Source organism: Spermophilus citellus (genome assembly GCF_964194105.1).
Source record: "Spermophilus citellus genome assembly, chromosome: 9".
NCBI classification, from domain to species: domain Eukaryota; kingdom Metazoa; phylum Chordata; class Mammalia; order Rodentia; family Sciuridae; genus Spermophilus; species Spermophilus citellus.
Genome location: NC_138191.1, coordinates 12,981,156 through 12,999,116, shown reverse-complemented (window position 1 = coordinate 12,999,116; position 17,961 = coordinate 12,981,156). Strand labels below are relative to the sequence as shown.

The window sequence follows — 17,961 nt, the reverse complement described above, 5'->3', positions numbered from 1 at the left end:
TGGTCGAGTGCGTTCCAAGCAAGTATAAGGAGTTGACACAACAAATAAACAAACAAATAAAACAAACCCTGAAAACTTTCTGAAGTTTTTCTATATTGTGTTGTGAATGTTTCATGTAGTTAGTCAAACTGAAACTTGAACATGGAATTTTGATAGTCTTGCCTGCCTTTGTCCAATTTATTCCTACCAACACCATCTCTAGGTGAAAATTCATGTAATTTTAGGGGTGGACATTCTGACACATGTTGTCAAGCTTGGCTCTTCCTCTGTCTGGTGATTTGTACAATCTTTGATTTCATCTTCATGTGGATAAGGTTTCTGACAAAGTCAGAAAAGCCTGTTGATGAGTTTTGTCTCCAAATCCAAGTTAGTACTTTTGCCAAGAGTGATTGCTTCTGTTTGAAAAAGAAAAGGGTGGTGGTAGGAAAGATTACTGGTTATCTCTCAATACCTTCCTTCCTCTTTTTTTTTTTTTTAATCTGAGAAAAAAAAGGAAAGAAAGTCTAGGGGGTGGGCTAGAGAAATTAGAGCAGTTACACAATTGCACACCAGTTTTTCTTGCCCTTGCACATTGTCCTTGTGTCATTCTACTTTTTGCACATAAGGATATAGTCAAGGTTATGGGCCAAGGACTTGTGCTAAGAACGTGGGCCAAGTTGCACAGGAGTTGCTTATTTTGCATTCAAAAGTTTCTTGGGCGTTTCCTGCATTCCAATAACTCATTCTATCTTCTATTTTCTGTATCCCCACATTCCTAGCTCCAGATCTTGAGAATAACCAGATCACCATAAAACCATCTTATGCTCACCAGACTGATATCACCCTTACATTCCTTCTCATACCCACCCTTCACCAAGTTTCCTTGAAAGAGGAGTCAGGGACCCCAAAACACACCTCTCACTCTCTAGCTAGCCTGCATTCTATCTTGAATGTGTATTCCTTGCTTTCCTAAACACATCCCTGTCTATGCCTCTACTGACACGTGCTGAAATTCTTTTCCTTCACATATATCAAGGACCCTGCTGATCTTGAGCTGAGTTTTCCCCCTCTCCGTGGAACTTCTCAGGATCCTTTCCAAGAAATAGTATTCGTACTAGCTGGAAATTAGTTAGACATACAAATTCTCAGGCTCCACCCAAATCAGAAACTTCAGAAGGAGGGACCCACCAACCTGGATTTTATTTTATTGATTTACTTGGTACCAGGGATTGAACCCAGAGGTGCTTAAGCACTGGGCCACATCTCTAGACCTTTTAATTTTTTTTTTATTTTTTAATTTTGAGACAGTCTTGCTAATTGCCTAAGGCATCGCTAAATTTCTGAGGATGACTTTGAACTTGCCTCAGCTGCCCCAGCCCGGGGGATTATAGGTGTGCACCACTGCACCTGGTTAGCCTGGATTTCAACAAGCCCTCTAATGACCCTGATGTGGCTCAACTTTGAGAACTGTTGTCTTAAAGTAACCAAGTCACTTCCTGAGTCTGGGAAAAGGTCCAGCCTTCCCTAGTGCTTGTGGCCACCATATACTTGAACAAAATCACAAGAATTGGCCATGCAGTAGACAATGTCTGAATAGGAGAAAGCCCCTATTCTGTTGCTAAAAATGATCTAAGTAATTTAAGAATAAAAGCCAAAGGATGCTACTATGTCTTTCCCACACATCCTCAAAAATATTTTTTTGACATTCTTTCTCCAGTTGAAAAAACGCTGCAAGTATATATTTGTATCTCTATGTGTATGTGAAATTATTGTAAAATAGTGAGTTGCAGAATAATATGTATCAGTTGGGTGTGTGGTGCACACACTTGTAATCCCAGCAACTCATGTGGCTGAGACAGGAGGATTGCAAGTTCAAGGCCAGCCTCAGCAACTTAACAATGTTCTGTCTCAAAATAAAAATTTTAAAATGCTGGGAATATAGCTCAGTGGCAAAGTGCCCCTGAGCCCAAACCCCAGTACCTAATAATAATAATAACAACAACAACTAGTAACGCATAAACAATAACATCAAAAGTGAACAAAATATAAATAGGTATAGGTAGATGTGTGTTTATATGAATGTGATTGTTTAGGGAAAGTTCTGGAATGCTGCACCACAATCTTGTCAGAAGTCCCTGAGGAAAGGAGTGAAATTTGAGAAAAAAGTCATTAATGCCATTTTCACTGTATTTACTTTGGAGTGTTTTACTTATTTAAAGCAAGAATATATTATAGATTGTTTATTTTCAAGTGAAAAACTGTTAACAAGAACAAGAACAAAATCCTGATGAAAGGGACAAGAATTGAGTCTCTCAGAATGGTTCTAAGCCCTGTTCATGATCCCACTGATGTTTCCAATGGTTCAGTTTTTTTTTAAAAGAGAGGGAGTGAGAGGGAGTGAGAGAGAGAGAGAGAGAGAGAGAGAGAGAGAGAGAGAGAGAGAGAGAATTTTTAATATTTATTTTTTAGTATTTGACGGACACAACATCTTTGTTGGTATGTGGTGCTGAGGATCGAACCCGGGCCGCACGCATGCCAGGCGAGCGCGCTACCGCTTGAGCCACATCCCCAGCCCCCCAATGGTTCAGTTTTAATAACTAATTTTTAAACCTTGAAAATTAAGATTAAATCCTAATTTAATTCTAAAACTAAAATTTAATTTTAGCTCTGCTAAAAAAAAATCCTTTTGGCTCTCAAAAGTGGCCTAATGAGCCACTTTTTTTTTTTTTTTTTTTTTTTTTTGCTAGTAGTCTTCTGTTTTTTTAAGAAGAATCTTTAAGATGGAAAGAACTAGGTAGAATGTCTCCTAATTACCTCACTTCACAGATGAGGAAACAGATTTAGAGAAGAGATGTGGTTTGACGACAAACCCCAGTCAGAGTGAAACCAAAACCTGATTTTCTTCCTCTTACACCAGTGTCTTCCCACAACACATCACTGACACACTTCTTTTGAATCTTTAAAAATTTTCAGTTTTAAAGAAATAAAGGATACATATGTTTGATTTCATTTAAACATTATGGAATGTACATGGGTAAGGAAATACCACGTGATCCCCCACAAACATATATAATTTTTTTGTTTTTATGTATCAGTTAAAAAATAAAATTTGGGGCTGGGGATGTGGCTCAAGCGGTAGCGCGCTCGCCTCACATGCGTGCGGCCCGGGTTCTATCCTCAGCACCACATACCAACAAAGATGTTGTGTCCGCCGAGAACTAAAAAATAAATATTAAAAATTCTCACTCTCTCTCCTCTCTCACTCTCTCTTAAAAAAAATAAAATTTAAAAAATTATTTTGTAATCAAGAAGAGTCTAATTGCGTTTTGATATAGGATACTATAAGGTAGGGTTTTTATAAGTCACTCTAGCATAGCATTCCCATTCTGGAAAGTTCTTACATATCCATAGGCTGTATTCTATGAATAACCACTTCCAAAGTGAACAAGCTGTGGCTTAAGCGCACACCATAAAATTGATTTCAATTCCTCTTAGTTTTCTTCCTTTGCTTCTGTCGATCTCATCCTGTGTTTTGGAGTTGTTCTCTCCTGGTTCCAATAACTGGTTTTGTGTGTCTCTGGGTGCGTCTATTTCCAGATATCTCTGTATGTGCCTTCTTCTATGTGCAGTTTCCATCTTTTTTTAATTGATTCAGTGAGGCCCTGAGCAACTTGGCAAGACCCTGTCTCAAAATATAGAGAAGAACTGGAGATGTGGTTCAGTGGTTAAGCACCCCAAGGTTTAATCTGTGGTACCAAAAAAAAAAAAAAAAAACTCAAAGTTTATGAACCTACATGACTTTTCTTTTCTTTCTTTTTCTTTTCTTTTTTTTTTTTTTTTTTAGTTGTTGATGGACCTTTACTTTATTCATTTATTTATATGTGGTGCTGAGAACCGGACACGTGCGAGGTTATCGTTCTACCACTGAGCCACAAGCCCAACCCCTACATGACTTTCTTAGTAATTATTTTCCCTCCCTGATCCAGTGTTTGTCTTAGGTTGCCACCATTGGTTTTCTTCTACCCCACTTAAAGTCTTCATGTCTCTCTCCAACTCTGGCTTCCCCTTCCTTTTATATGGCTAGTTTCCTTTCCTATTTCTTTTTCTCACTATACTCCCCATGTAAAGTGAATTTTTTTTTTATTAAATGATTTTTTTTCCCCCACTTCTCAGTTCTGGAGATTGAACCCAGTGGCTCTCTAGACTCTGAGCTACATCCCCAGACCTTTTTACTAACTTTGAGACAGGGTCTCACTAAATTGTCCAGGCTGATCTCTAACTAGTGATTCTGTTGCGTCAGCCTCCCCAGTCACTGAGATTATAGGCACGTGTCACTGCAACCAGCTATTTTGATATCTATTGTAATGGACTTCTGAACTTAGCAAAATAAACCAATCCAAAAAAACCAAAGACCTAATGTTTTCTCTAATATGTAGATGCTAATTCACAATGGGGGGGGGGGGACACTTGAGAAGAATAAAGTTACCTTAGATTAGGTGGAGGAGAGTGAAGGGAGGAGAGGGAAGGGGATGTGCGATAGGAAGGATAGTAGAACGAAGCAGACATTATTACTGTGTGTATATATATATGTGTGTGTGTGTGTGTGTGTGTGACTACATGAGCAATGTGATTCTACAACATGTACACTCAGAAAATGAGAAATTATATCCCATCTATGTATGATATATCCAAGTGCATAAATGCATTATACTGTTATGTATAACTAATTAAAACAAATTTAAAATTTTTTTAAATAATAATTTTTTTAATTAAATGGGCAAGTAGAATACTTCCTTAAAAGGCTATTACAGGGCTGGGGCTGGGGCTCAGTGGTAGAGTGCTCACCCAGCATGTGTGAGGCACTGTGTTCAATTCTCAGCACCACATCATAAATAAATAAAATAAGGTTTAAAAAATGCCTATGTGACTCCAAGGGGTGAGAGTGGACATTTAAAAAAAAAAGGCAATTACATTCATTTTTTTACTCTCTGGGGGGAAAATATTGTCAATTAATTGTAAATTTTTTTGATAAGTAATGTTTAACAACACCAAAAAAGTAGAAGGGTCATTTACCCCTCTAGTTGACATTCGAAAATTCATAAAATTGAGTCCATTGTGCCTAGTGCATGCTGTAATCCCAGCAACTCTAGAGGCTGAGGCAGGAGGATCATAAAGTCCAGCCTAGGCAACTTAGTGAGACCCTGTCTCAAAAAAGAATTGAAATTTGGTGGGGGCGGGGGTGGAGAGGTGCTGCTGCAAACGTGGTAGAATGCCCCTGAACTTAGCAAAATAAACCAATCCCCCCCCCAAAAAAGAGAGAGAGACATAAAATTGTTTACCCAGAGTTGGGTCTGAGCAAGTGTACAGTCCACTCTCTCATTTCCTGAATGCAGAGACTGAGATCTGGTTAGATTCCATGTCTGACCCTGGGCCTAATAGCCAGGTCTAGAGTTTCTTGCCTCTGGGTCAGTATTATTCTCTCTTCTTCATTAAATGTCAAGGTTCTTCCCCCATTAATCATTAATTCCTTCCAGATGGAGAATTTCTCAACTTTTTAATAGGCATCCAAGAAATACCTATATATTTATTGGGATGCCTTTGGCTGAAGATAACAAACCTTGACTTAGAACTGCTTAAACAATTAGGAAATGTACTTCAAATTGAAGGGTTCCTCTTCCCTGGCCCATCCCCAGACCTTTTTACTAACTTTGAGACAGGGTCTGGTTGCTTCAGAAACTCAGTGATGTCACCAAATGTGACTTTCCATCTCTCCACTTATTTCTCCTTGATTTTTTGGCTGCCCTTAAACTCTTAACAACAGCTGCCTGCAGAACTTGAAAAAAATAAGCACTTGTTTATGTCCAATGAAAGAGACATACTCTTTCTTCAATTATGCCTTGGAATTGGAATTTTGTTAGTCAGATTTGTATTGCTGTGATCAAAATACCTGACAAGAACAACTTAAGGGAGGGAAAGTTTATTCTGGCTTGTGGATCTAGAGATTTAGTTCATAGCAGGCTGGGGGTATAGCTCAGTTGGTAGAGTGATTGCCTTGCAAGTATAAGGCCCTGGGTTCAATCCCCAACAACACCCCAAAAAAGAGAGATTTAGTTCATGGCTGGCTGAGTCTATTGTTCGGGCCCAAGATGACACAGAACATCCTGGTGGAAGGGGCCAGGGAAGATCAACTGAACCCTAACCCACCTCCTCCAGCCATGCTCTACCATTCTCTGTGAGAATGAACTGATTAGGTTGCAGCTCTCAAAATCTAATCACTTTACTTCTGAATATCTCTTCATTAACACAGGAGCTTTTTTTAGCGGCTGGGGAGGCTCATATCCAAACTACAGTGATGGCATTCCCTTCTACATGCTTGAACCCATTGAAGTCAGTATTTCTCTTTCCCCCGTTAAATCAATAAAATGCAGGTCAATGCTACATCCTGTGTGGCTACTTCTTCAAATGGGGATAAATTAGACTCCTGAATAAAACCCAGGTTGTATTAGAAAGGAAGAAGATGGATGGATATTGGGTAGCTACTATCATATTCTACATGTTGAATCACCTGGGTTTTTTTTTTTCATAGCAATTGTTAATTTGGAAAAACTCAGAAGTCATTACGGGTTCAGGTTCAAAAATTTCTTGCTTCCCAGCTGTCAGTAAGTTGCTTCTTGAAAAAAAAAAAAAGTATTGCAGTGATCAATACAGTGGGCCAATTTTATAGAGTTATTCCCTTAATCTCATGTTCCCACCACTCACTTCCATCTGTCCCCTATCATCAGCATTGCTCTGTATCTCTGAACTAAGAGTGTCACGAAATACACTGTTTCCTTGCTGTTAACATCTTAAGTAAACTTCTGAATCTGGAAGGTATTGAATGGGTAATGTCCACCTAACTTTCTTCTTTCTAGTTAATACCAACTACCACCCTTCTTCCTGTGACTGTTCTTGAGATAGCATAAAGTTCTTTCCTTTCTTTTATTTCAGTCTCCTAAACATGCCCACAGGACTTTTCTACTTGTAAGGATTTCATATTAATTACCACAACCCCAAAGGATCAGAAAGTCTTTAAATTTATTAAAGTAGCTAATTATAACAGTATTAAAAAATGTTTGCTGTCTGATGCAGTGGCACATGCCTATAATTCCAGCTGTTTGGGAGGCTGAGGCAGGAATTGTGAATTCAAAGCCCGGCTCAGCAAAATCAAGTTGCTAAGCAACTCAGTGAGACCCTGTCTCTAAATAAAATATAAAATAGGGCTGGGGATGTGGCTCAGTGGCTGAGTGCCCCTGAGTTCAATCCCAGTTCCCACTCCTCACCACCCAAAAGGGCTGAGGATATAGCTCAGAAATAGTATTGTAGGGACAAACGAAGCAAGGCACTGAAGACAGCAGGAAACAGTTTTATTTGGCTGCAGCCAGGTTCAGAGGGCATAGCTTTTGCTGTAATCAATCAATCCCTTGAACCCCGAGTTCAGGGAGTTTCAGTTTTATACCCAGCGTGTAAAGGGAGGGACTCAGAAGTTCACAGTCTGCAGAAGTTCACATAAAAGCAGCTTTTTCTTTCACTGTTTTGGGCAAGTTAACTCTTCAAGGACAACACCTGAGAAGGGGAGAGCTTCTTCTCCCCTTTCTTTCCTCCCCTGCCAGCTGTTACCATGGAGCCCAATTGTAACTTATCTTAAAAATGTAGACAACTCTGTGAAGCCCAGCTCAAGGCCAGAGGCCTTGTTTGCACATTTCTACAAACAGCTATACTGGATATGTTTGTGAAAAACTAGTAAGGGGGTGTCCAGCACCCGGAGTGCTGGTATCTTCTCGGCCAGTGGCCAAGTAAAACAGGGCGACATGAAAATAGGAAGTTTATTTACATTGAACTCTTTTTGCATAGACTCTTTTGCTGACAGTTCTAAAATCAGCCGTGGTGACGATTTCTGGAGAAGCTCAATTACGACTTTTCTGTGGAGAAAGGGAGTGCCACTTCAATAGAGCATCTCTTGATTCAATCCCCAGGACCAAAAATAAGAATAAAATTAAAAAATAAAAGATGGCTAAAAATTCTTTGACACTCTTTCCATCAAGAGAAGAGAACTCTCCTCCACCCTTGCATCTGAGTGGGTTTTTAACTGCTTGGATGCACCTATAAATCCATAATCACCCATATCAGCTGGACACTGGGTGGTAATCCTTTCTGAAGTGTTTGGTGATCCTTTTACATATAGTCAACTCCTTCCCTCATTTACCATAAGGGCCAATTTTAAAATTGTCTGGTATCCTCAAGCCACCTACCACAATGTTTACCCATCTTTCTTGGGAGGTGACTGACTCTTCCTTAATCAAGAAAATCAGGACCATTATATATAAATGACTTTAACTTTCTCATTCAGCCTCTGAAAATAGACTTGCTTATGCACCACCTCACCTCCTGCCTTTAGCTTGGAGGATGAGGTGTACCATATCCAGTAGAAAAATAACTCCTTGCCCATGTTTTGTTCTAATCTCTTCAAGATCCACATTTGCTTTATCAAGTATTCCCTCTTTGTCATACATCTGATCTCTCCCCTCTACTGGCTTTTTCCAAAGGCCTATAAACAAACTCAGGTCATTCACTTAAAATAAAACAAAATCTTCCTCTTTTCTTGATTCTCTCTAGCTGCCATCCTCTGCCTCTCTCTTCTTAATTTATCACTCAAGACCCTTGGTTTTAAGCAAACCATATCAGAATCTGAATATACTCAGTAAGGAAAGGAATTTATTGGATTGAAACAGGAGGCAGATCAGCCCATTCCTTTTCTGGGATGTCTAGGACCTAAACATCTCCTTCCCTCATAAGTTAACAAGTGCCATTTATTCAGGATTCAGAATCCCAGAAAAGACTATTGGACCACACCTGTCCTGTAGCTGTCTGTGTCAGTTTGTTAGGCCCACCATAACAAGGACATAGAAATGTGTTAGGCAGAGAGGGTTAAGGCCACCTGCCTCAGGAGTTTACAAATGGAGTAGATAGCTCATGACCATTGACTCCACTGGAGATTGAAGCTATGCACTGGATCAAAAGTTTGAGACCAGCCTCCACAATTTAATGAGACTTTGTCTCAAAGCTAAAAAAAAATTAAATAAAATGTGCTAGGGATGTAGCTAAGTGGTAGATCAATCCCCAGTATGATTTTTTTAAAAAGACAAGACCATCTCTCCCTCTCTGAAAATTGTGTACTTTGCTCTGCACTATTAAATTAATCCTTGTAGCAGGGCACAATGGTTCATACCTACAACTGGGAGGCTGAGGCAGGAGGATCACAAGTTTGAGGACAGCCTGTTCAACTTAGTGAGATCTTGTCTCAAAATTAAAAAAAAAAAAAAATTTTTTTAAAGGGCTTGGATGTAGCTCAGTGGTAGAGAGCCCTCTGGGTTCAATCACCAGGAAAGAAGGAAGGAAGGAAGGAAGGAAGGAAGGAAGGAAGGAAGGAAGGAAGGAAGGAAAGAAAGAAAGAAAGAAAGAAAGAAAGAAAGAAAGAAAGAAAGAAAATAATTAACTCTTATAAAACTCCAAATTTGGTGAGTGCTCAACAAGTACTGCATGAAACCTGCTGAAGTCTCCCCACCCTGTTACTTTCTCTCCTGCTCTCTCCTTCTTATCTGACATCTCCTCTGCGGCTAACAATTCCTTCCTCTATTTGAAGGCCACAGAGAGTCAGAAAAAAATAAAATATCAAAGAAGAAAAACTAAAGTGAATGCCCCACACCTCAGAAAATCACCAGGAAGCGTGAGGATACACACCCTTCACCTCAGAGATTTTCATAGATCTGAAGGCATTTCTTGTGTGCCTTTGTGTGAGGGGTACTGGGAATTGAACCCAGCAGCACTCTACCACCCAGCTAAATCCCCAGTCGTTTTTATTTTTTATTTTGAGAAAAGGTGAGGCGAAGTTGAGCAGGCTGACCTGGAATTTGCTATCCTCTTGTCTCAGCCTCCCCACTTGCTGAGACTGCAGGCATACTCCACCACACACAGCTAGAACTTAAATTACTACTTTCTGGGCTGGGGATGTGGCTCAAGCAGTAGTGTGCTCGCCTGGCATGCATGTGGCCCAGGTTCGATCCTCAGCACCACATACAAACAAAGATGTTGTGTCTACCGAAAACTAAAAAAATAAATATTAAAACACACACACACACACACACACACACACACACACACACACACACAAAATTACTGCTTTCTGTATGCGTACAGGTCCTGAGCTGGGTGGAGATGGGTCTTGGCCAGGCCAAAGAGGGAGAAATTCTGACATAGAACCAGGGCTCCTCAGGGGACTGGCCCTCCCTCTTGAGGGTCATCCTCAGGGTTATGCACACCATTCTTGACACTGTGTGGACCCGAACCCAAGAGATAGGAGGAAGCATCCTGAGATTGCTGAAGATATACTCTGATAGATCCTCTGTGTGTCCCTCAAGTGCTTGGTGGCGACCTGCCCTGAACAAAGGGGACAAACACACCTTGGCTTTTCCTTCAGCTTTTTTGCTCCCATCCCTGCTCTATCACGGGATTCACTTGTTGGAATTTAGATCTGAGAACCATATGATATTCCCGGAAAAGGAACTTGTTTAGTGATGGTCTGGGGGATGGGGGAAAGGCGGTTTTACTTCCTCTCTTCCAGTTGTCTGCGTCCTTTAAAGGGCTCCGGATATCTGTGGTGACTCCTTCACGCTAAGTGCAGCAGCAACATGGAACAGCTGTTGCCACCAACGGCTCTGCTACTTGTAGGTAAGTCAGGGCCCCCTGACTGAGGGAAAAGCTCAAGATGCCCTGGGGTGGAACCCCCACCAAAGGATCGGACCCCTCACCACATCTATAGCCTTGAATTTAGCTCCTAGGACAAACTGGGGGGCTCTGAAATGCACAGAATGCTGTTTCTGATTTGTGTATCACTCGAAGGTAAAGGGAGACTTTGTGGTCAGTTTCTTCACCCCTTTAAGTCTCTGTTTCCCTATGTGCAAATTGAAGAGCATGAACTAGATGATTCCTAAGGTCTGTCTCTTCCAGTCTGACATACTAGCATCCATCTCTTCTACGATTTTTAATTTTAACTCCTTCAACAAATTTTAGGATTAAGTTGTTTCTGTAGCTTGATTCAGGGAAATTCAATCTTCACCCTTAATTTGTGACTTTGAACAGGAAACAAGGAGTAAGGGAACAGTGTCAAAAATAGGCATTTGGGTGTTCAGTGGAAGTAGGAGGCCCAGACACTGAAGACCAGTGGGCAAACCAAAAGGCATCCACTATAAATATCTCCATTCTTGGGAATGCAGTGCTCCCAGGGTTGGGGTGGGTGGAGGCAGCTTTAGATCACTTTATACTGTAGTCACCCTGGTCTCTGTTCTTGCTCAGGGTCTAATTCACACTTTTTTTTTTTTTCCCTTGTAGTTTCAGCTGGCATGCAAGCTGGTGAGTTTGGTTTTGGGTTTCTTTTGTTCGTTTTTTGGGGAGTGTTTTTCCCCCCACAGTGCTGGGGATTGACCCAGGGTTTCACACTTGCTAAGCAAGTGCTCTACCACTGAGCTACATGCCCAGTCCGTGAGTTTGCTATGATCCTGAATTAATCAAGTAAGGTACATATGGTTACAACAGTCACAGTATGTTAGGAAATGACCATTGCGTGGGAAACTGTTGATACGGGGTGGATAGGAACAGCTTCCCCAATACCACTGGGCTTGGCCCAGTGCCTCTCTGGCCATTTTCTTCAGGGTACAGAGCAGGCCAAAAATGGGGCCAAGCTCCTCCTGGTCAAAATACTCTAAGACTACTAGCTGGGTGTGGTGCTGCCTGCCTGTAATCTCATCTACTCCTGAGGCTGAGGCAGAGAATAGCAAGTTCAAGGTCAGCCTGGGCAATTTAGCAAGATTCTATCTCCAAATGAAAAATAAATAGAGCTGAAGATGTAACTCACTGGTAAATCAAACGTTAATTCAATCTTCAGCACTGAAAACCAAAATCAAAACAAAAATAGAGGCTCTTAAGGTTGAGTCATACATTCAGCCTAAGTTACCTACTGTGGGTTTGCAAAGGGCTCACTCTGGCTTTGAACCTCTCTGGGAATGCCAGTGTGGGGTGCGCTCACCACCTGTTCTCATTCCATATTCTCTTGAATTCTCAGAAGATCTCCCAAAGGCTGTGGTGCTCCTAGATCCTCCATGGGACTGGGTGCTCCAGGAAGACAGAGTGACTCTGAAGTGTCAGGGGGCCCAACACCCTGAAGACACTTCCACACAGTGGTTCCATAATGGAAACCTCATCCCAAGCCAGGCCTCTAGCTACTTCATTGCAGACGCCAAAGATAAAGACAGTGGAGAGTACAGGTGCCAGACCAACCTCTCCATGCAAAGTGACGCTGTGCATCTAGAAGTCCACACTGGTAAGCTGGTAAGGGGGGAAAAGGGAACTCACCAGTAATGGGCCCTGAAATACTTGGGAAGAACTAGAAGATGATGTTCTTGAAGATTAAAATCAAGATGAGATTTAAAAAATATATATTATGAAATGATGTGTCATCCCACTGAATGATATCAGAATTGTAGTTCCAGTTGTATGTAGGCCTTAAACAAAATATCAAGGCCTGTCATATAGGGAATACAGGACTGCTTCATTGCACAGACCAGAGAATCGTCATTCACACAAAATGCATACAATGTGAATGTATCATCTGAAGGTCAGGGCATGACATTGAGTCTCAATAATATTTATTTTAAAAATCAAAAAATTGTTTTTGGAATCTCAATATTCTTCTCATTCTCAGGTCTGTAATACCCTAAGCCTCCCAAACTATTCAAGATTACCTACCATCTTCTCTCTTTTCCCATCAATGCTGTACTGAAATTCACACTTCAGGGTAAATTTGGCAATGTGATACCCCTGATAATAAAGGTAGATATGTTTTCAGCCTGTATATTAATCCTGGAATGAAAGTATTTGTGTGTTAGCAGCATCTCAACAACAGGAGCAGGCAAGAACATTTTTGTTTTTGTTTTTAGTTTTAGATTGAACGCAGGGATGCTCTACCAGTGAGCTACATCACCAGCCCTTTTTCTTTATTTTGAGACAGGGTGACCCTAAGTTGCCCAGGCTGGTCTCAAACTTGCAATCCTTCTTCTGTTTCAGTCTCCTAAGTTGCTGAGAGTACCAGTGTGCACATTTTGGAGACGGGTGTCTTTCCTGGTATCCTTCAAATATCTGTAGTATTACCATGAAAGTCTGGCTCTACTTCCATGGCTGCCCCACAACATATATGGGTGAAACAGGCCTGGAGGGGAAGGGGAATATAACAAGAGTGGGTCTGCAACAGTTTCATGAAATTGGACCTGTGATCTGGGTGTGGTGGCCCACACCTGTAATACCAGGAGGCTGAGGCAAGAGGATTGCAAGTTCAAGGCTAGCCTGGGTAACTTAGTGAGAGCCTACTTCAAAATAAAAAAACAGAAAGGAGAGAGGACGTAGCTCATTAGCAGAACATTTGCCAAACATACCCAAGTCCCTGGGTTCAACCTCCAGTTGTAATGAGAAAAAAAAAAAAAAAATAAAAACTCCTATATCTGCCTATTCCTTCTTGAAGTCTGCCATTTTTTTTTTCTAATGGGACAAATTATTATTTTCTAATGTAGTTTTTACCTTTAGTCTAGAATTTACTGTGATTTGTTATTATCTTACAAAACTAATCCAGGTCTAATACTTAAGAATCCTGCAGAATCTTTACTTCTTGCCTCATTCTTAGTCCTTTTGCTCTAACTTAATGTTTGATCATGTGTATGTCCCTCTTCTCCATTTTTTAGATAAAAAGGTCCAGTCAGGTTTTTCCCAAAGGGTGTTATGTATGATAGCTCCTGGTCTGACTTTTCATTAGGTCCCAGGATCTGGGTGGTGAGTGTCACCTTCTAAAGAGCTCTGTCTGCATAGACAGCTTGGGCCTTCTGACCTAAGGTCTCTCTGTGTCTTCAGGCTGGTTGTTGCTCCAGACCTCTAAGCGGGTGCTCCAGCCCGGGGAGCCTCTCCGGCTGAGATGCCACAGCTGGAAGAATACGCCTGTGCATAAGGTCACATATTTACAAGACGGCAGGGGCAAGAAGTATTTTCATCAGAATTCCGAGTTGTACATTCCAAAGGCCACATACAAGGACAGTGGCTCCTACTTCTGCCGGGGGCTTATTGGGAAGCACAACGAATCTTCAGAGTCTGTGAACATCATCATTGGAGGTGAGAGCTATTCAGCCCTAGAGCACCCAGAGCTGTTTGGAGTTGGTATTCACACTGGGAAATATGTTAGGCCAGGTAATCCAAGTGACTCAGGAGGTTGAGGCAGAAGGATTGTAAATTCAAGGCCAGCCTCACCAACTTAGTGAAGACATCAGCAACTTAGCAAAACCCTGTCTCAAAATAAATAAACAATAAAAAAGGCTGGCAGTTCAGTTCAATAACAGAATGCCCTTGAGTTCAATCCCCAATCCTGTTAATAATAAATTTTTAAAAATGTAAAAATTAAAAAGAAAATTAGTTGGGAAAAGATACCTAATTCCTCCACAGACTTATTTATATGGAGTTCTTCCTAGTGACCAATAGACACCTGGTTGCTGGGTAGGTTTGCAGTTCTGTTCTAGCCTGTTGCTAAGGGGTAGCCAAGAGGTGCCATTCACTCTGCAGTGTGAAATCAGGAGCGGGAGCCACATTTCCTTACCTATATATAGACCTCTCCTTACCCCAACCTGCCTGCAATATCATGTGACCCCGTCATGCTGGCCCATCCTTAAAAGCCCTCCTTTCCCATGCAAGCCTTGTTTATTAATCAAGAGTTAGACTGGCAGGAGCCCCTCAATTATCATAGAAAGGACTCTGAATCTGGGTTCTGTGGTTAATTGACTATGTGACTGTAGGCAAACCATGTAGTCTCTTTGAACCTCAATTTCTTCTCTGTAACAAAAGCAAACTGACATTTATTAGGCATCTTTCAATGTGCTAGATTTCTGTTGGGAGTTGGGGGGGGCAGGGTGGTGGGGTATTGGGTACTGAACCCAAGAGCTGTATCACTGAATTACTTCCCCAGCACTTTTTTTTTTTTTTTTTTTTTTTTTTGGTACTAGAGATTGAATTCAGAGGCACTCAGCCACTGAGACACATCCCTAACCCTTTTTGGATTGTATTTAGAGACAGGGTCTCACTGTCTCTAGCACCTAGCTTTTGCTGAGGCTGGCTTGGAACTCGTAATTCTCCTGCCTCAGCCTCTTTAGCCACTGGGATTACAGGCATGCCTGGTCTATTATTATTATTATTATTAATTATTATTATTATTTTGAGACAGGGTCTCACTAAGTTGCTGAAGCTAGCCTTAAATTTATAATCCTCCTGTCTCAGCTTCTCAAGTTGCTGGAATTACAGACATAAACCACCAATATCAGTACTGCAATAAATAAGTAAAAAGGAAGTAAATACAGCTATCACTTGGGATCTGTGGGGGGGATTGATTCTAGTCCCCCCACCTGCATGCCAAAATCTGAAGACGCTCAAGGCCTTAGATAAAATGGTGTAGTATTTGCATGTAACCTGTGCATGTCTTCCTATTACTTTAAATCTTGTTTAGATTGTATTAGATACTTAATGTAAATATTATACAAATAGCTGTTATACTGTATTGCTTAGGGAATAATGATAATGAAAAAAGTCTGTTTAGTACAGTCACAATTTTTTAAAAAATATATTTTTGATCTTCAGTTGGTCAGATCCTCAGATGCAGAACCCACAGATGTGGAGGGCCTATATTACCCTCAAATGGTTAGGAAGAAAGCAAATGGTAAAGCAATGGGGAAAAATGTAAATAATCAGTGAATCTGGGTGAAGGATACATGAGAGTTCTTTATATCAAAATTAAGTTCAAAAATTGAAACAAAAATCCACAAATCTGTGCCAACAGCAACAATTTCATAATTATCATACAACTTCTATTGACAACCTAAGTTGCTGGACACTCCCTGTCACATTCCCACAAACAAGCTGAAGCTACAGCTAAAAGTGTTGAACAAGCTGAGCCCAGTGGCATAGCAGTAAGATTGGGAGTCAGTGGAAGGGAGCAAAGGCTTCCCTTAGGTTCTCCTCTCATTCATTCCCTAGAGCCTGTCTCTTGGCAGGTGTCAGGAACGCTGTCTACTGGTGGCCTCACTATTTATTCCAAATTTCTGCCCTAATAACTGTCATTTTTCTCATTTCTCTACTTCTCCTAGGTTCAGCATTTCCATCCACCTCCTCAGTTTTTCTATCTTGGGAGCAAATTGCTTTCTGCCTGATGATGGGACTCTTATTTGCAGTGGACACAGGGCTATATTTTTCTGTGCGAAGAAACCTTCAAAGTTCGGGGGGAGACTGGTCCAAACACAAAGTTAGATGGAGCCGGGACCCTCAGGACAAATGACCCATGGGGTAATAAGGGCACTGGCACAGCTTCTATGAACCTCTCTGTGGATCAGCAACCTCATCATCCCCATCAGGCATTTCTTTGAGCAGCAGAAAAAAATAGAACTCAGAGCCTGGGCCGAGGGCACTTCTCCCAACTCTCTGTTTCCTCCAGGTCTCTAGTGAAAAGGAAAGGCCAAAAGCAATGCCCAAGTGAGAAGCTGGGGAATTCTCTCAGGAACTGAGTGTAGGAGCCATATACTTTCTCTGGCTTAACCATTCCCTCACATACTCTGCATGATGAACCTTTAAACATACAAAAATTGTTCCTGAATAAATGAATAATTAGATAAACTATTAACAGTTGAGGAAGGGCCAGAATGATAGTGGTCTGGTTGCCTTCAGAGGAACCCCAAACTCCTTCCAGATAGAGGGTGGGAACTCCTGGGGACCTAGGCAATTCAACAGACCTAATGAAGGGGATGGCTGAGAAAGAGCAGGGAAGTCCAGAATAGACCCGGGGAGGTATCCACATCTGGACCCAGAGGTAAAAGTGCCGAAAGCAGGAGGCATGTTGGAGTCAACAGGAAATTAAAGCCATGACATCTAATTGAGTTTTCCAGAGGAGTATCTATCAAAATTGGAATGGTTTGTGAAAATATGATAATGAACCCTTTTAATGCATGAGTAGGCAATAAGCCTAGGAAGGGGGCTGAAGACTTGGGGGTGGGGTAGAGAGCAGAGGTTGAAAAAGAAAGCTTAGATCAGACAGACTTGTGTTATGCTAAGTGAAACAGAGACAGTTCACTCTCTGAGCTGAGAAAAGCATGCAACAAAGAGTCAACCACAAGTTCACAGGAAGGAATGGTCAAGGAGTGAAGACACTTGTTGACCAAAGTAGTACGAATTAGAGACAAGGAGGAGCAGGGACTTTAAATACAGCTTTTCTGTTTCGATATCTAATTCAGATATAACTTTGTTCCCATTATTCATTGAACAAATGTTGGATAACCAACTCTAAATGTCCTGAATTCTACTGACTGAGTTAAATTGTGAAACTTTGAAATCTCTCAGCATAACAGTTCCAATGGGGTGGGGGCAGGGAAGGAAAACATTGCTTATGGAAGAACGCTTTAACTATCTCTTTCTGTTCTAGATGTTTTTAATAAAACACTTTTGCTTTCAATAAAACATTTTACAAGATCTTGCATGCGACTCTCAAAGATGGAAAAAAAACATGGTAATAAAATACAAATGATCGGATCTGTTTTTCCTCTTTTGTCAAAAATCTGTGGGGGTTTAGTTTGGATTTATGCAAAACCACATTCTACTCAGCAACCATTTTACCACAACTTTTATGAATTATTATCTTATTTTTTAAATCTTGCTGGAGAACTGAGTAAAATGGGATTTTTTATAAGCTACATGTGATAGGAAGATGAATGGGAGTTAGAGGTCATTTCAGCACATTGGGGCTGATAGGAAAAGCCACAGCTACTAAGGAGGTTAGAGGCCTGGGCAGAGGTTCAGCCTAATTATGTGGTTTATACCAAG

At 41.0% G+C, this 17,961-nt stretch overlaps 1 protein-coding gene across 2 annotated transcripts; it reads left to right on the top strand.

The window, feature by feature from the left end:
• The first annotated feature begins 10,650 nt into the window (after nucleotides 1-10,650).
• On the top strand, nucleotides 10,651-17,610 carry LOC308656733 (low affinity immunoglobulin gamma Fc region receptor III-A-like). 2 transcript variants are annotated; one of them, XM_081308113.1, is made up of 5 exons: nucleotides 10,651-10,743; nucleotides 11,404-11,424; nucleotides 12,134-12,391; nucleotides 13,969-14,223; nucleotides 16,239-17,610. In XM_081308113.1, the coding sequence occupies exons 1-5, from the start codon at nucleotides 10,704-10,706 to the stop codon at nucleotides 16,424-16,426; spliced, it is 762 nt and encodes a 253-aa protein (XP_081164239.1). In that variant the 5' UTR covers nucleotides 10,651-10,703; the 3' UTR covers nucleotides 16,427-17,610. The 2 variants fall into 2 exon arrangements, with proteins under 2 accessions (XP_081164239.1, XP_081164240.1); XM_081308114.1 differs by having other exon boundaries at nucleotides 10,682-10,743; nucleotides 12,137-12,391.
• Nucleotides 17,611-17,961: the final 351 nt, after the last annotated feature.

What these genes read in the sequence shown, in the direction of transcription:
- LOC308656733 (XM_081308113.1), top strand. Translation starts at nt 10,704, where the DNA reads ATGGAACAGCTGTTGCCACCAACGGCTCTGCTACTTGTAG. An exon ending in TTCAGCTGGCATGCAAGCTG is followed by an intron (nt 11,425 to 12,133) that starts GTGAGTTTGGTT and finishes TTGAATTCTCAG; the next exon opens with AAGATCTCCCAAAGGCTGTG. An exon ending in TGTGAACATCATCATTGGAG is followed by an intron (nt 14,224 to 16,238) that starts GTGAGAGCTATT and finishes TACTTCTCCTAG; the next exon opens with GTTCAGCATTTCCATCCACC.